At 44.6% G+C, this 13981-nt stretch overlaps 1 protein-coding gene across 5 annotated transcripts in view; it reads right to left on the reverse strand.

Annotated features, from left to right (window-relative positions):
- lama5 (laminin, alpha 5) overlaps positions 1–13981 on the reverse strand; it is a 60503-nt gene that overhangs the window by 12900 nt on the left and 33622 nt on the right. For 3 of the 5 annotated variants that reach the window (XM_066702309.1, XM_066702307.1, XM_066702312.1), the window contains exons 17-45: positions 13873–13925; positions 13616–13715; positions 13197–13249; positions 12979–13084; positions 12622–12721; positions 11851–12007; positions 11271–11409; positions 10158–10300; positions 9762–9865; positions 9480–9633; positions 9060–9223; positions 8583–8691; positions 8215–8312; positions 7778–8112; positions 7446–7585; positions 7171–7286; positions 6746–6957; positions 6061–6265; positions 4319–4463; positions 3920–4060; positions 3509–3670; positions 3021–3134; positions 2695–2778; positions 2216–2446; positions 1846–1959; positions 1087–1214; positions 828–908; positions 498–712; positions 151–251 (exon numbers count right to left, since the gene is read on the reverse strand). In XM_066702309.1, the coding sequence (XP_066558406.1) occupies positions 151–251; positions 498–712; positions 828–908; positions 1087–1214; positions 1846–1959; positions 2216–2446; positions 2695–2778; positions 3021–3134; positions 3509–3670; positions 3920–4060; positions 4319–4463; positions 6061–6265; positions 6746–6957; positions 7171–7286; positions 7446–7585; positions 7778–8112; positions 8215–8312; positions 8583–8691; positions 9060–9223; positions 9480–9633; positions 9762–9865; positions 10158–10300; positions 11271–11409; positions 11851–12007; positions 12622–12721; positions 12979–13084; positions 13197–13249; positions 13616–13715; positions 13873–13925 (4004 nt within the window). Of the gene's footprint in view, positions 1–150; positions 252–497; positions 713–827; positions 909–1086; positions 1215–1845; positions 1960–2215; positions 2447–2694; positions 2779–3020; positions 3135–3508; positions 3671–3919; positions 4061–4318; positions 4464–6060; positions 6266–6745; positions 6958–7170; positions 7287–7445; positions 7586–7777; positions 8113–8214; positions 8313–8582; positions 8692–9059; positions 9224–9479; positions 9634–9761; positions 9866–10157; positions 10301–10908; positions 11039–11270; positions 11410–11850; positions 12008–12621; positions 12722–12978; positions 13085–13196; positions 13250–13615; positions 13716–13872; positions 13926–13981 lie in introns of all 5 variants that reach the window. The other 2 variants (XM_066702310.1, XM_066702308.1) reach the window with 2 other exon arrangements.

A 13981-nucleotide genomic window follows, 5' to 3' on the forward strand; every position in this document is an offset into this window, starting at 1 on the left:
AAGAAGAAATTAGGAGCAGACATCACGTTTCAAAGGTGCCGACAAAAAGCACCGTGAGAACTGGCTTTTCTATCAGAATTAGATGCAGCAGACAGAGGTCCTTAGACAAGCTACTAACTGCATAGTAAGAGAATGAAAAGGACAGCTCACCACACAGCGGTCACAGTGGGCGCCCGTAACGCCAGGCTTGCAGTGGCACTTGCCAGTGCGTGGATCACAGGAGGACATGCCACACGGGACGCAGTCGCACTCTGTTAAATTGAGAAATAATAACAGGATTTGTCTGACAGGAGGAAAATAAAGGCAGTGAGGTAATATTTACTTATAACACTGCCAGCGCTCATCATTTAGTTCCATTGCTAAAAGAAGTAGTTTCCCCTTTCTAAAAATATTGTCCTCAACCACTTATCACTATTGCATTCCCGAAGGGCTTCCATTAACTCTGTTCCCAATTCATCCCACTGGATTCTTGACAATCAAATCAGTGGGCTGCTTACTTGTACAATTCTTGGTCACAATGGCATCTCCGAAGAACCTTGGAGCACAGATCTCACAGTGAGGGCCGGCCGTGTTGTGCATGCAGCCGTGACACACTCCGGTCAGGGAGTCACAGTCGCTGAAGAGCATGTTGGAATCGGTGTTGTCGTTGCACTGGCACGGACGACACGAGCTGCCCAGCACCATCGGGTTGCCGTAGAAACCAGGAGCACACCTACGGGGATGGGGGGGGGATCAAAACTTGCTTACCATCCAACTCCCATGGTGAGACGCAGTGTAATTAATGGCCAAGCCACTGGGAAGGAAAGTCATTGTGACATTCTTCTTACCTTTCACAGTGAGAGCCGGCATACCCTGGCATACACAGGCACTGCATCGCAGACCCTCTCTCGACACAGCCAACTGCAAAGCTGAGAGGAAAACATGGTTCTTACGAGACGCTGGAAAATGCTGGTATAGCTAACATGGTTGAGTACATTACACATTCCAGCAACACAACGTTTTCTGTATATATATCATAGTATAACTGGATCCACATTTTCCTATGGTCTGTGCACAGGGCCACGAGAAGAAAGCACTGAAACTCACTTGTTGGAGGAGACCTGAAGTGGGCAGGGGCAGCCTGTGCAAGTACGAGTCTCTCCATCTGTAGAATTGCCAAGGAACCCAGATTGGCATTTCTCACAGTGATCCCCCTCGGTGTTGTGCTGGCAGTTCTGGGATTAAGAGGGTGAAAAAAAAAAAAAGTGATTGTTCAGTGAAGTCTACTAAATCTGAAATGAAGCCAGGGCACTCATGGGGTCATAAACTGGATTTCAGTTTAAACTGGGGAATGTGGCTGTGAGGAGAACCAAGGTTTGAAAATCACCGGTGTGACTGTATAAATATAGAAGTGGATTTATGTATTTCTGTGTAGAAATGTTCATCGGCTACAATACATTTTTTTGTGAAAATGTTAAAATGTCAATGGGCCGGACACATGGCAAGAAGAACAGATCAAATAAGAACAAAGGAAGTTGAATGGATACCTAGAGATGGAAAAAGACCTAGAAGGCGACCACATAAAAGATGGAAAAAATTAAATACATTTTGCAGATATGACAATGAAAAGGGAAGCTGTAGATTGAAGCAAGTGTAAACATGGGGAAGGCCTGCTCATGTTCTTAAATTAAGGAAAGGATATGCAAAGCTGTATCTATCTCCCAGTAATTATTTACAGAGACAATATGGTACTTATTTGTATTATTTAAGTTGATAATGAACTGGAACACCCATGCAGAGGTTAATGTGGATACACACTCTCCTGAACAACAGCAGTAGATAAGTGAACTACAGATGATAACTTACCACACAGATCCCAGATCCAGGCAGGCACTGATCCGAGTGGCCGTTACAGTTACAGGGAACACACTTCCCCAGGAAGAGGCCCTTAGTATCCCGATAATACCCAGGAGCGCACGCCTGCACACAGGGTGAGAGACAGTCAAGTCCAAGCAAGTGCAGGTGAACACATCCAAGTCAAGACCCAACAGATTACTCAGTCAGTAAATAAAACACAATAAGAAAAAATAACCTTTAAAAAGTGCTTGTGAGTTAACAAGTGAATATATCCTAAACAGCTCTTAAGATCATATTACCATGCCATTATTGGATTACCATGATTATGATATATTCCAGTAAGGGTCACAATCTAGCAAATTGGGGGGCAGGGTGGTACCTGGCAGGAGTCTCCATGGTAGTTGGCAGGACACATGCAGATCTCCACATTGCTGGCAGGGTTGCCCGTGGGTGTGTGGGCGGCCTCCTCCAGCCGGACGCGCTGCACAGACACGGCCAGCGAGGACTGTGAGTGCAGCGCCCGGATGTGCATGGCCTCCAAGCCCACCAGCACCATCATGAGCTCCTCCCGAGACACCACGTTCCCCGTGCGAGCGTGACGGAAATTCCCCTGTGGAGCAGAGTGCGCATACTGCGGTCAGTTCGTCTTTCCTGATGTATCGCTATGAACTGTATTTTTGCACTTTGTTTTGCACTTATGTTGTACGTCGCCCTGGATAAGGGCATCTGCCAAGAAATAAAAATAAATAAATAAATAAATAAATAAAATAAAAATAATAATAATAATAATAATCACTCGTTAGACACAAACACCGCCAAGAAATGAACACAGTTTCAGTGCAATCCTCTTCACCTCACCTCAACCAAGTGAACGCGACCTGTGTGCGACGCACCGGGATCAGCGTAATCTTTCTCCTGGTACACCAAGGTCATCTGGTTTCCCTATAACAGAAGTCACGCATTTTAAGCATTAATCCCACAAGACGCTACTTAGGGTTGTATTGAAGCTGTCAGTCGATAAAGACGCACAGATCTTATCGGTACCGCAAAGCACTGATACCAATCTGACCACCTTCTCGCCCCCATGTGAAAACTAACCCATGCAGGCTGCTCCTCTAGACTAAACCAAACTGTAATCTCCTCTGAACTGTCACTGGGTAAACATTTAGCTCTGGTAAGAGTACCTTGAGTATGACATCGGGGCGCGGGGCCTCAGCGGGGAGGGAGAGCACATCGCCTCTGGTGGGCTGAGGCTGGGAGTGGAGCTGGTACCGCAAAAACCCCCCATAGGAGGAGACCTGAAGGAGAGGCACAATCACGGTCATCAAACACTTCAGAGAAATCAATCAAATCAAGGACTCAAACCACTGTAACAGCATGGATAGACTGGAAACAGACCTCATGTTAAAGACCGCTGGTGCCTCTAAATGAACGCAATTTTCTGCTATAAATGGATCAAATGGACTACACCCTCCAGAGGGCAACTCTCCATGTCCATGTCTCTATCTTTTATTTTTGCCTCTGAAATATGTTAAATGATATTCAAACAACATGGAGTTTACAACTCTCTCTATATCCGATGCTGTCTAATCGTTCCATCTTCTTGCCCGTTTCCTCTCTCGCTGTGCTATCAGACAGGCAGAAGGCCGAGTAGTTCAGGAGAGATGCGTGCCTTGTCTCCTAGGTAACTCTGCGGAGCGTGCCAGTGGAGGTCCTGGTAGACATCGGGCACATCCCGCAGGTCGGCCTCCACCAGGCCCTGCTCTGGATTGGTGGAGATGGGGATCTCCTGCCGTTCCCCGTTCACAAGCACCCAGCCCTCCATGTCCATCAGCTGCGGAGGAAACGGAGTCAGTCCGTTAACACACACACACACACACTGAGTGAAGTCATCAAACCTTGGAATGTATATCACTAAAGTTAAGAGATTTGTTTATTTAATTATTAGAATTTAAAATCAAAAGGATACATTTGATTGATGCATCAGAACTGTTACTGGGTAGTAACTGTGGAAACTTATTTGATGCTTTTTCATGTTTTTTTTCCAGAAAAAGCTCTGGCATGGCGGCACGGAGGAGCGAACCTCAGTACGGTGTTTGTCAGAGCTGCGGCAGCGGTCAGTAGCACCAAAACAGAAGCAGCTTGTGCAGCCCTTGGGGTTGGTGGGGTCCAGGTGAAAGGTCCCGACTCGACACTGGTCACAACGCACACCCTCCACATTTTCCTGAGGGAGACACGGACAGGACAGGTGTTTTTTCTTCCAGAAAGGATGGGTCTGACTCTTAGGGATTATGTGTCATTATCATAAATTTATTCAGGCAGCTAAATTATATCCTTTGTGTTATATTATCATGTTCCGGTTACATATCCTTTACCTAGGATGGAAAAAACTCCATATATGAGAATACGAGAATTGTGCTATTCCGTGGTAGTTGGGAACGCAGGCCAAAAAAGCTCAAAGAAAGCAAATAAAAGCAGTCACCTTGCACAGGCACTGCCCGGTGCTGGGATTACAGATCCGGTCCTCGGTGCCAGCCCCGCTGCAGTCACACTGTCTACAGTTGGGGAAACCATAGAAGCCCGGTGCACAGCTGTCACACTGGCGCCCGATAATGTTTGTCTTACATCTATATGAAAAGAAAAGCAAAAGATAAGATGAAATGACGTACAGTATAGTATAGTTCATAGTATAATTATTCTTCACTTGACATATTTAAGTACAGCATCTGTAGAGGACAGAGCAGAACTAGTTGCAGATGCCAGTCATTTAAAAGGTTTGAAGGCTATTTGATTACATTCTGATAAATGTGTTAACCGATAAGCACTCTGGAGGTTTGAGTCCAAGCCGCTCAATTAATCTTCACTTACGCTACTTGACGCTAAAATATGCTGATGGAGCAAACTGTCCACTAATGATAAAAAAAAAAGACGACTACAAAAAAGACATTTAAAACAAAGCATCTCAGTCTTCATCCTAACATATCCCAAATACGTCTGTAAGATAGGCGTGTGTGTGTGTGTCTGTGGGCACATGACCAGATGTTAAGTTTCTGCCCTTTAAACTCTAGCGGTGTTTCTGACAGAGCCTCAACAACCTCATCATGTCTAGACAAATTCTTGGGGGATTAGAAATGCAAAGCAAGAATGTGGCACCCAACTGCTAAATTCCTCTGCGCCGAGTGACCACAGGGGAACAGAGGACAAAGGACACCCCTCTCTTTATTGGCCTAGTCCTCTCATGGCTATTTCCTCCAAGTCTCTCAAACAGCATCCTCACCTCTAGGAACTATTTGCTTTGTGCCATTCCCTTTCATCAGTCCGAGTAGCTTTCAGAGCACTAGAAGAGAACCAGCATTCCTGCCAGATTACTAAGTATGTGTTTCTTTAACCCTCACGCTTGAGGGTCACAGCCATGCTGCACTTTTTCCATGACCAAGCCTCAGCTGGAATCTCGCCCCCGAAAGGGAGTGAAACAGAGCAAAACGGAGCGAAACACTCAACCTGCTGGCTTGGGAAAGCAACAGAAATCTGTGTGCAGTGAATGCCACTCTTAGAAATACATAAACTGTCCCCCCCCCCCCACACACATATGATCTATCTTCACTTGGCTTGGTTTCAGTCAGGAAATTTAAGACAGGGTGTTTCAGGGCCTCATGCCTTCTAATTTATGCATCTTTAGATTGGTCTCTTCTTTTTTTTTTCCTTAGATGTTGATTCTGCAGTTGACAGCATAAACGCCTCATTGTTTAATCCCCGCCTGTACTTCTTGATGACAACAGATGTTCAGGTGTTTTGTAGGATAACTTCATAAAAAGGTCAGGAATGTATGAAAGAACACTGCTGACAAGTTGGGTTATATTCATTTTACAGAGCATAGCATTGATAAATATAGAATGTGTTTTAGTACACCTAATTCATATACTTGAGAAACCAGGACATACACAGGTTATACTGAAAAAATTATTCCTTTAGCTCTCCTTGACATCACACACAAATAAAAATTCAAACACACAATGCTTTTAAAATTCCCAACAGGTAGAAAACAAGATTCCTGGCACCCAACCGTTCAATAAATATCATGTAAAATAAATACATAAATAAATACATAAATAAATACATAAATAAATAAATGTTGAGACTTTGTTGGGTGTTTGTTGTGGGAAGGGTAACATTATAGTCGGTGTACTCTCCCATAATGCTTTGCTCTCCTGCAGCCAAGCCTACCTGCACTGTCCGCTCTCTGTGTCGCAGCCAAGGTCAGTGAAGGCGGTGACGCCAGGCCGGGAGCAGTTGCACTCCTCACAGCCCACCAGGGGGTGGCAGCCGAAGGTCTGGGGCTCACAGACCAGGCAGTCCGGTCGAATGGTGCGCGGGGGGCAGATGCACTGGCCGGTCAGCTCCTTACACAGCCGTGCACCACACTGACACGCTAGGCAGCAGGGCAAGGACAGGACAAAAATATTAGTGAACAGTTCCTCATACTATGATACTAGAAGTGATTAAAACAAAGTTAACACACATAAATAAATAAAGGGATTTGAAACGGTCACCACATCCAGAAAAACAAACATGTTGCATTGTGGGCCAGCTGCTATTCTGTCATGTCAGCATGTCAGTGTTCTTTATCCCCACAGTGCTTTGCACAGGGGACGGCTACTGTTACACTCATTCTGAGTTTTGTATTTGAAGTTATTTCAGTGCAGACAATATAAAAACCAACACCCCAGTGAAACTGAGGCGTTACAGACGGAAAGATTGAAGTACAGAAGACGTCATTAATGCTGTCACATGCCCTAATTTGAGAAGTGTTTATATATCAAAGCTAAACAATTCTCTTTTCTAATACGTATATTTTGTAGACACTCTTTGATGACTCGATACCCCGGGCCCATTAGCAGGAGTCACTCACGTCGACAGTTGGGGAAGCCCCAGTAGCCGGTAGCGCAGCGAGAGCAGTCCCTGCCGATGACGTTGGGCCGACAGCGGCACTGCCCACCGAAAGAGTCGCAGGTTGTGCTCACTGCGCCCACCTCGTGGCACCCGCAGGGCAGGGCGCCGTTGTTGAAAAACGCAGACAGAGAGATGGCCGAGTTCTTGCAGAAGGGAGATGAAATGGCAAGGCTAGGGAAAGAGAAGGGGGGGGAAAGAGTCTTAGCCAGACTTCACTGTAGGATGTTGTTGAAGTATTTAATAATTAATATACACAAATAAGCGACTTTATTTAATGAAGTCTCTATCTTCCTCAGACAGAAGCATGTGTGTATGGTTTTTAAACATTCTTTTTAACATTAAATTAAGCATATTTCTCCAGTTCTCTGACAAAATAAGTCTTACTTGATGTAGAAACTGTTGAGGCCACAGTTGCTGATGAAGTCATAGGATTTATCCAGGGGCTCCTCAGTGAGATAGCTCGAGCTGTAGCTTCCTTCTGGGACCATTAAAATATAATCCTAAAAAAAGCAGAATAAAAACAATGATTACTGATAAATCTAAAAACCTGTAAACATTTCCTTCATAGAAAGGATATGTGTATAGTATTCACTTGTTTGCTGGACCGAAACAAATCAAACAAATAACAAGCAGAGATCGGTCCTCCTCTCAGAACATACCAACCACAGAGATTTCCCATCAGGAACCCGAATGGTGAGAGAGACATTGTTGTCCGTCACGTCCAGGATGATCTGATTCTCTGCGATCAACAGACTGCGGCAGCCGTAAGCGTGTGGGCAGAACGTGGCGTTGGCATAGCCTGGCATGAGAAACGAGAAGCTTTGGTCACAGCAGAACGGGCTCAGTAACAGGCCCACGTCAGACAATGAAGAGAAATGTTTCAACAAATTCCAGGATTCCACATAAGTTTACGTCTGAGATGTATAAAAAAAAATATATATATTTTTTGTCTTGTATCGTTTGACACATTCTCTCCAGAGATTCGTCTTACCCTGCCAGATGCGGCCGCCGTTGAGGAAGACCTGCACAGCAAAAGTGGGGTGGTGAGGCTGGTGGTAGTGCAGAATGAAGGCATAGCGGCCGAGTGTCTGAACGCGTGTGGAATACACCACGGCATTCTGAGAGCGGTCCAGCAGGATGTGGTCATCGTTGTCCACCGCTGTCGGTGGCCGGGTCACTGCCCGCTGTGGCCAGGACGGACTGTTGATGGGGACAACCTGAGACTCATGGAAGGACTGCAGAGAGTCAGGCATCTGAGAGGCCTGGCCCTCCTTCAGCTCGATGGACTGGGAGGGCTTCTGGAAGCGGGATGAGACACAGGCACTGCTGGGAAAGAAGAGGACAGATTTACATATTTATAAATAGAAAAGGGAAATCAAAACATGATGTGAGGAAGCTTTTCTCTGTATCGGAGAAAATGAAGCTCACCTGTCTGGAGAAAAGGTGCCATGCGTACTGATGCAGTGTTTTTTGGGCTCGATGTGCTCCATGGTGAACTGATCATGAGGGATGATATAGATCTTGTGCTACAAATAAGAATAACATGGCGATTATTAATTCATTTTGAAAAGTTACATGCCATTGCTCTCCACATTTAATTTTCCACATTCCTGCAGTTATATTTTGGATTTATGTCTTAAACATGCACAGTTAACTGCCACCAAATTTGATTTAATTACAGTTAAATAAAACCCTGATATCCATCTTTATTTATATTTGTATGGTGAAGTTTTCCAGACAGTTCTTAAAAAAACATTTAAAGTTTACATATATATTTTAAAAACAAGTGATCTTACCAGGAAGAAACTGGCTCCGTCAGCGATAAATTGCACATCTGCCTCTGTAGTCAGGCTGAACACGGCCACGCGGCTCTTGTCATCGATGACAACAGCTCGGCACAGGAAGCTAAAGCAGGACGGCAACAAAACATGGGTCACTTTAAGATGGATGGGCATCACAATCACATAAGTGCCTTCAGTATTCAGTTTCCTTTCACTACATTCATCCTAGAATGTTTCATAAGAGTTCATGTAATATGGCTTATAATGGAGGACATTCTTCAGGCTTGGTGCAGACAGTAAGGGAGTCTTCCAACAGACCTTCACACTGTAAATATTTACTTCACAAGATTATCCATGGTCCCCAGCCTGGCGTAGAAGCCCCTGCCCGAGTCAGAGCAACTATTCTTCTCAAGGGTACAGTAGGAGGCCTATACTATATTCCCTTTCCTTATTAACTTTACCTGGATTGCAGGATCCCTCTTTTAAACTCACCTGAATCTGCAGTGGTGGAGGTTGACTCTCTCCTGCTGATTGTGGGTGCCCAGAGAGTTGACGGACACCATCAGTGTCTGATCCAGCTGGTCTTCATTCACATACTCCACCACCAGGACGTATCTCCCTGGCTGAGGGATCTGGCTCCTAAGCTGCACATTCACCTAGGAGCCGGGGACCAACAGGGATAATAAGCATTTTGGAACTAACATACAATTCACAGATTTTCCTTCAATGAAACCACCTGCAGTTTGTAATTAAAAATCACAGCAATTGGAGGCGTATCCCTTTGAACACTTGAAGTTCTCCCAACCAAAATATTTTAGTTCAGCATAAATGAAAAAGAAAAAGAATAATGGAAAGAGAGGGCAACATTGAGCTGAAATGGCATTAGGGGGTGCTGAGGTGACGGCCTCTCACGTCTCTTCCACTGCAGTTGGCCATTGCTGGGTGGCGAGGAGTGAGTTTCTCGGTGTGGCAGGGCCTGGGCAGGTGGTTGTCAAATCTACAGGTGGCATCATTGCCCGAGACTGAGGGGTACCCATCCAGAGACAGGAACTTGTAGAGCAGGCAGCTGTGATGAGGGGAGAGCAGCAGTTTTTTAAGAATTGAAATCTTAAATATAAGGGCAAACACTCACAGTTTCAAGACTCATTCAAAACTAACCAATCAACTTATCTGAGGTCATGTGACTGCCCTTACTTTTGGCTGGCGTCTGCAGAGGGAGTATAGGTGCAAGGCTCTGTGACTCTCATCTGGAGGATCGGGGCCTCATAGTACGCACTGGGCAACAGCACCAGATAGTCCTGAGGAGAAGGTACAAATAGTTTTGCAGGTGACTTCAGCTGTACAAATCTAGATCTGTCCTCTTTTTATTTTCTTTCTTTCTTTTTAATACACGTATTTCTACAAATACAACAGTTCAAGAAAGTGCACATTTTTCCAAACAATACTTGAAAGATCTTAGCAAAACACAGCATTCCCAGAGAACCATCTGGAGTAACGGAAAGCACCTCCAAAAAATAATATGGCTTAATTAACAACAGGACTTATGTAGGATCTAAAAGCATCTTTTACAAGAACAAGGGCGGTCCTCACCAGCAGAATGCCTTCAGCCTCGATGACGACAGACCAGCTGCCAGGATTGAGCACAAAGGGCTCTACGAAGTTGTTCTGTGGCACTGTGACGAAGGTGGGGTCTGAGCTCGGAGCAAAGATGATCTGTTTGGATTGGTCTGAGCCTGAGCAGACAGAATGGTACACTTCATTAGAAAAAAACATTGTACATTCAGAAAATACTGACAAATGTTTGTTTTTCTTGTATACAGAACAGACTCTCAGAAACTTAGACCCAACTGTAACCTATACTGACAGGAAACTGTCAATTAAATTAGACATTAGCTTTGGAAGTCATAACAGGTGGCAAGACATAAATATATGATACGTAATCCTTTATGATTGAACTCCCATCTAACTGCTTTGAAGAAGAATAAACAACCTAATACTTAAATTGACTAAAGTGGGTTCAATTCTTTGAAAACCATTCCAAGCGCCTGAATTCTGAAAGGCATCTCAGTGTTCAAAGCTATGGCTACCCAAGATTACTAAACAGACAAAAATGTATTTATTCAAGATTTTATTGAAACCAAAGATTACTTTTATGTTCAAAGTTCTTTCCAGTAACAAAACAAATCCCCAAAAAACAGCTACTCCTACTTCACTCAGGGAGTCAAATTCAGAAGAGAGCTTTTGCAGCGTCAAAAGCAAACGCAAAAATAATACAAAACTCTTCGTGTAAAGCACCCTTAGGCCCTTACTTTGAAGTAACGTCAGAACGCCTGCTCCTTACCTTTGCGGTTTGACTGATACGCCATTATTTTACCATAGGAGACGGCGGCTCCTGTATTAACATATCTGAGGATGAAGCGGAAGAGATAGAGCTCTGCTTGCTTCACGTGCACTGCAACTCTCACTTTACTCTGGAAAGACACAGAGGTGTTTGGGGGCATTACAGCAGAGGCGGGGCTAGTTGGTAGCCTTGGGCCACAACAGCCTTAAAATCCCTCCAGGTGGATGATCATAAAAATGAGGAGTAGAAAGCAAAAAAAATATATAATAAAATAAAACCCATGCCTCTATTGATGAAAAGAGCAGGCAGCCCCACACACTAGCAGAACCGAGCCGAGGAAGAGAGGAGGCCGGGACACTTACAGTTGCCACAGAGTACATGTTTTCCATCCTCCAAGACTGACACTCTGCCCTTGACGTCTGTGGTGCCCCGGTGGACATAGTGAAAGACTATGTGAAACAGGTCAGGAGAGCTCACCACCACCGACACTACAACCCTTGGCTGGAGGGGGGAAGAGACCAAGAAAAGAAAAAGGAGAAAAAAAAAAAAAGAAGCACAGCCACGCCTTAATACCACCACCAACCTCTGCAACCAGCCAACCAGCATCCCACTAGCACCCAGGATCACTACTAAAACCTGACCACCTGCAAGCCAAAAGCAAGCCATCTCTAAAGCCACACTTGGTACAGGCGTAAATAAAGGGACTTCTTTCAATGTAAAAGAAGATATGAGCCAGAATCAAAGGAAATGGAAGCTAAAGTGACTAATCAACAGATAATACAGTCATGTACAGAAAAGTACTTCAGTGCCAAACAGTAAATGTATTACAGTACAGTTTTGTGTCTTCATATTGTTTCTCAAAAGTTCACACAGGGAAAACATGAACAACTTGTACACCTGGCCGTAGTGTTTTTTTCATCATATTGCTAAGAAAGAACTTACCTGAATGGGAGACATCTGTGCATACCCTCTCCAGCTAAAGCTCTCAAACTCCAGGGGATTGTAACCGAAACGCACTGGTCTACCATCCAGCACGGTGCCATCTTCTATCTCAAACTTGAGGTGGTGCAGGTCTGGGAAATAATGGTCACTCTTTGGCCTAGTTGGAGAAGAAGCACACACACCCTTATGGGACACCGTACCCAAAGTATGCAATAAAAACCTCTCTAAATAACCTGTATGTAACTGTAATATCATTTCAACCGACACCTGTAACCCTTATTAAAACATCAAATGCTTCAGTTGATACTTCCTTGAAATGAAGCCCTACTTAAGAACATAGAAACGAGAGGAGGCCATTGTGTCCCTGCTAATCTGGAAAAGCTCCTCTGGTTTGATGTGGTCGATGCCTTTCATGATTTTGAAGACTTGAATCAAGTCCCTGCGTAGTCTCCTCTGTTCCAGGGTGAAAAGGTTCAGGTCCCTCAGTCTCTCAGTAGGACATTCCCTTCAGACCTGGAATAAGTCTGGTTGCTCTCCTCTGAACTGCCTCTAGAGCAGCAATATCTTTCTTGAAGTGTGGAGCCCAGAACTGTCCACAGTATCGAGATACTAGTGCATTGTATAGTCTGAACATCACTGCCCTTGTTCTAAATTCCACACTTTTGACAATGTACCTTTTTGTTTACCTTTTTTATTGCTTCCACACATTGTTTGGATGGGGAAAGTGAGGAGTCCACGTAGACTCCTTGGTCTTTCTCATGCGTTACTTACTGATTACACTTGGGTCCTTCCACATTGGGTCGACATCTACACCTTCCGTTGCGATCTCCACACGACAGACCCACCGAGCCTCCGATATCACACTTACAACCTTCAGGGGAGAGACACCAACTGTGAACGCTCACCATTTAACAGTTTAGTTACACTTTATAATCCATGGATTGTTAAAGCTAAATTGGATTAGTTTCACCGATGAAACAATGCCATTTCTGTTTCTATTTTTAAATCAGACCTATTTGTAATCTTTCACATGTCACACTATTTCATGATCTGTACAGAAAAGTACACCTTCAAATGTACTAAAGTGAAAATGAATATTTCTCAGCCCTATTCAAATGCCTCACTCACCTTGGCACCCAAAGTAGTTGGTGTGCTCCAGATTGTAGTAGCCATCTTTGCACACAGAGCAGGTCCCACTGCACACGTTGGGCTTGCAGAAACACTGACCGTTATTCTGCAGGGAAAGATCATGTCGTTTTTGAAGAAGGTTGAAGGGCCACTGCCATAATTCAGATCAGTCAGAAACACAGAGCAATTCAATAAAGTGAAAATGTACAACTACACACCTGCAGGCATTCTGCCACACCACTAATCGTTCCCTCTGTTTTGCAGTCACAGCCTGTGGGTACAGAGACATTTAAGTTCAGCTCTGAAATTGCAATTATGACAAGCGCAAAATCTCTATATCTGCCACCCTCTGTTCATGAAGAAATATCACTGCGTTCAGAATATATGAGAGGAAGTTTAATGAAGGTTTGTGATGATGGATTGCTGGGGAAATGGGGCCTAGTATAAATGAGCAGTTATAAACTATGCAGTTGCATCACCAGATACCAGATCAATGAGCACCTACAACAACCACTGTGGATTCCTTTCTACTTGCAGAAAGCAGAGGCCCCAGTCCAGATACAGTAATTAAAGGGAATTACCCCCGAGTACCCCCCCCCCCCTGCATGTCCTGCATGTACAAACAGTTTTCTCTTACTGGAGCATCCGTATGGCGTGTCTGGAGAGAGATTCCAGTACAGAGGTTTGCACCGGTCACAGGCCGACCCTTCGACGTACGAGCGGCACAGACAGGAGCCCTGCGGGGAACAGCCAAGTGTTACAGTGAGGCGGGAGAGAGGAACACTGCTGAGGATAGGAGTCATAAAGAGCACGTATAGACCCAGACAGATTCTTTCAACACCCCAGAAATATGACTGCCATTGGTGGCAATAAAAGCAGCCTGCTGGTACTTACAGTATTTGGGGAGACTTCATTCTGCACTGAACCAGCTGGGTTGCAGGACCCCACTGCAGGAGAGAAGACACAGGGGCAGATCAGGAATCAACTGTAACCTGACAAGCTG

Source organism: Amia ocellicauda, chromosome 4 (genome assembly GCF_036373705.1).
Source record: "Amia ocellicauda isolate fAmiCal2 chromosome 4, fAmiCal2.hap1, whole genome shotgun sequence".
NCBI lineage: Eukaryota > Metazoa > Chordata > Actinopteri > Amiiformes > Amiidae > Amia > Amia ocellicauda.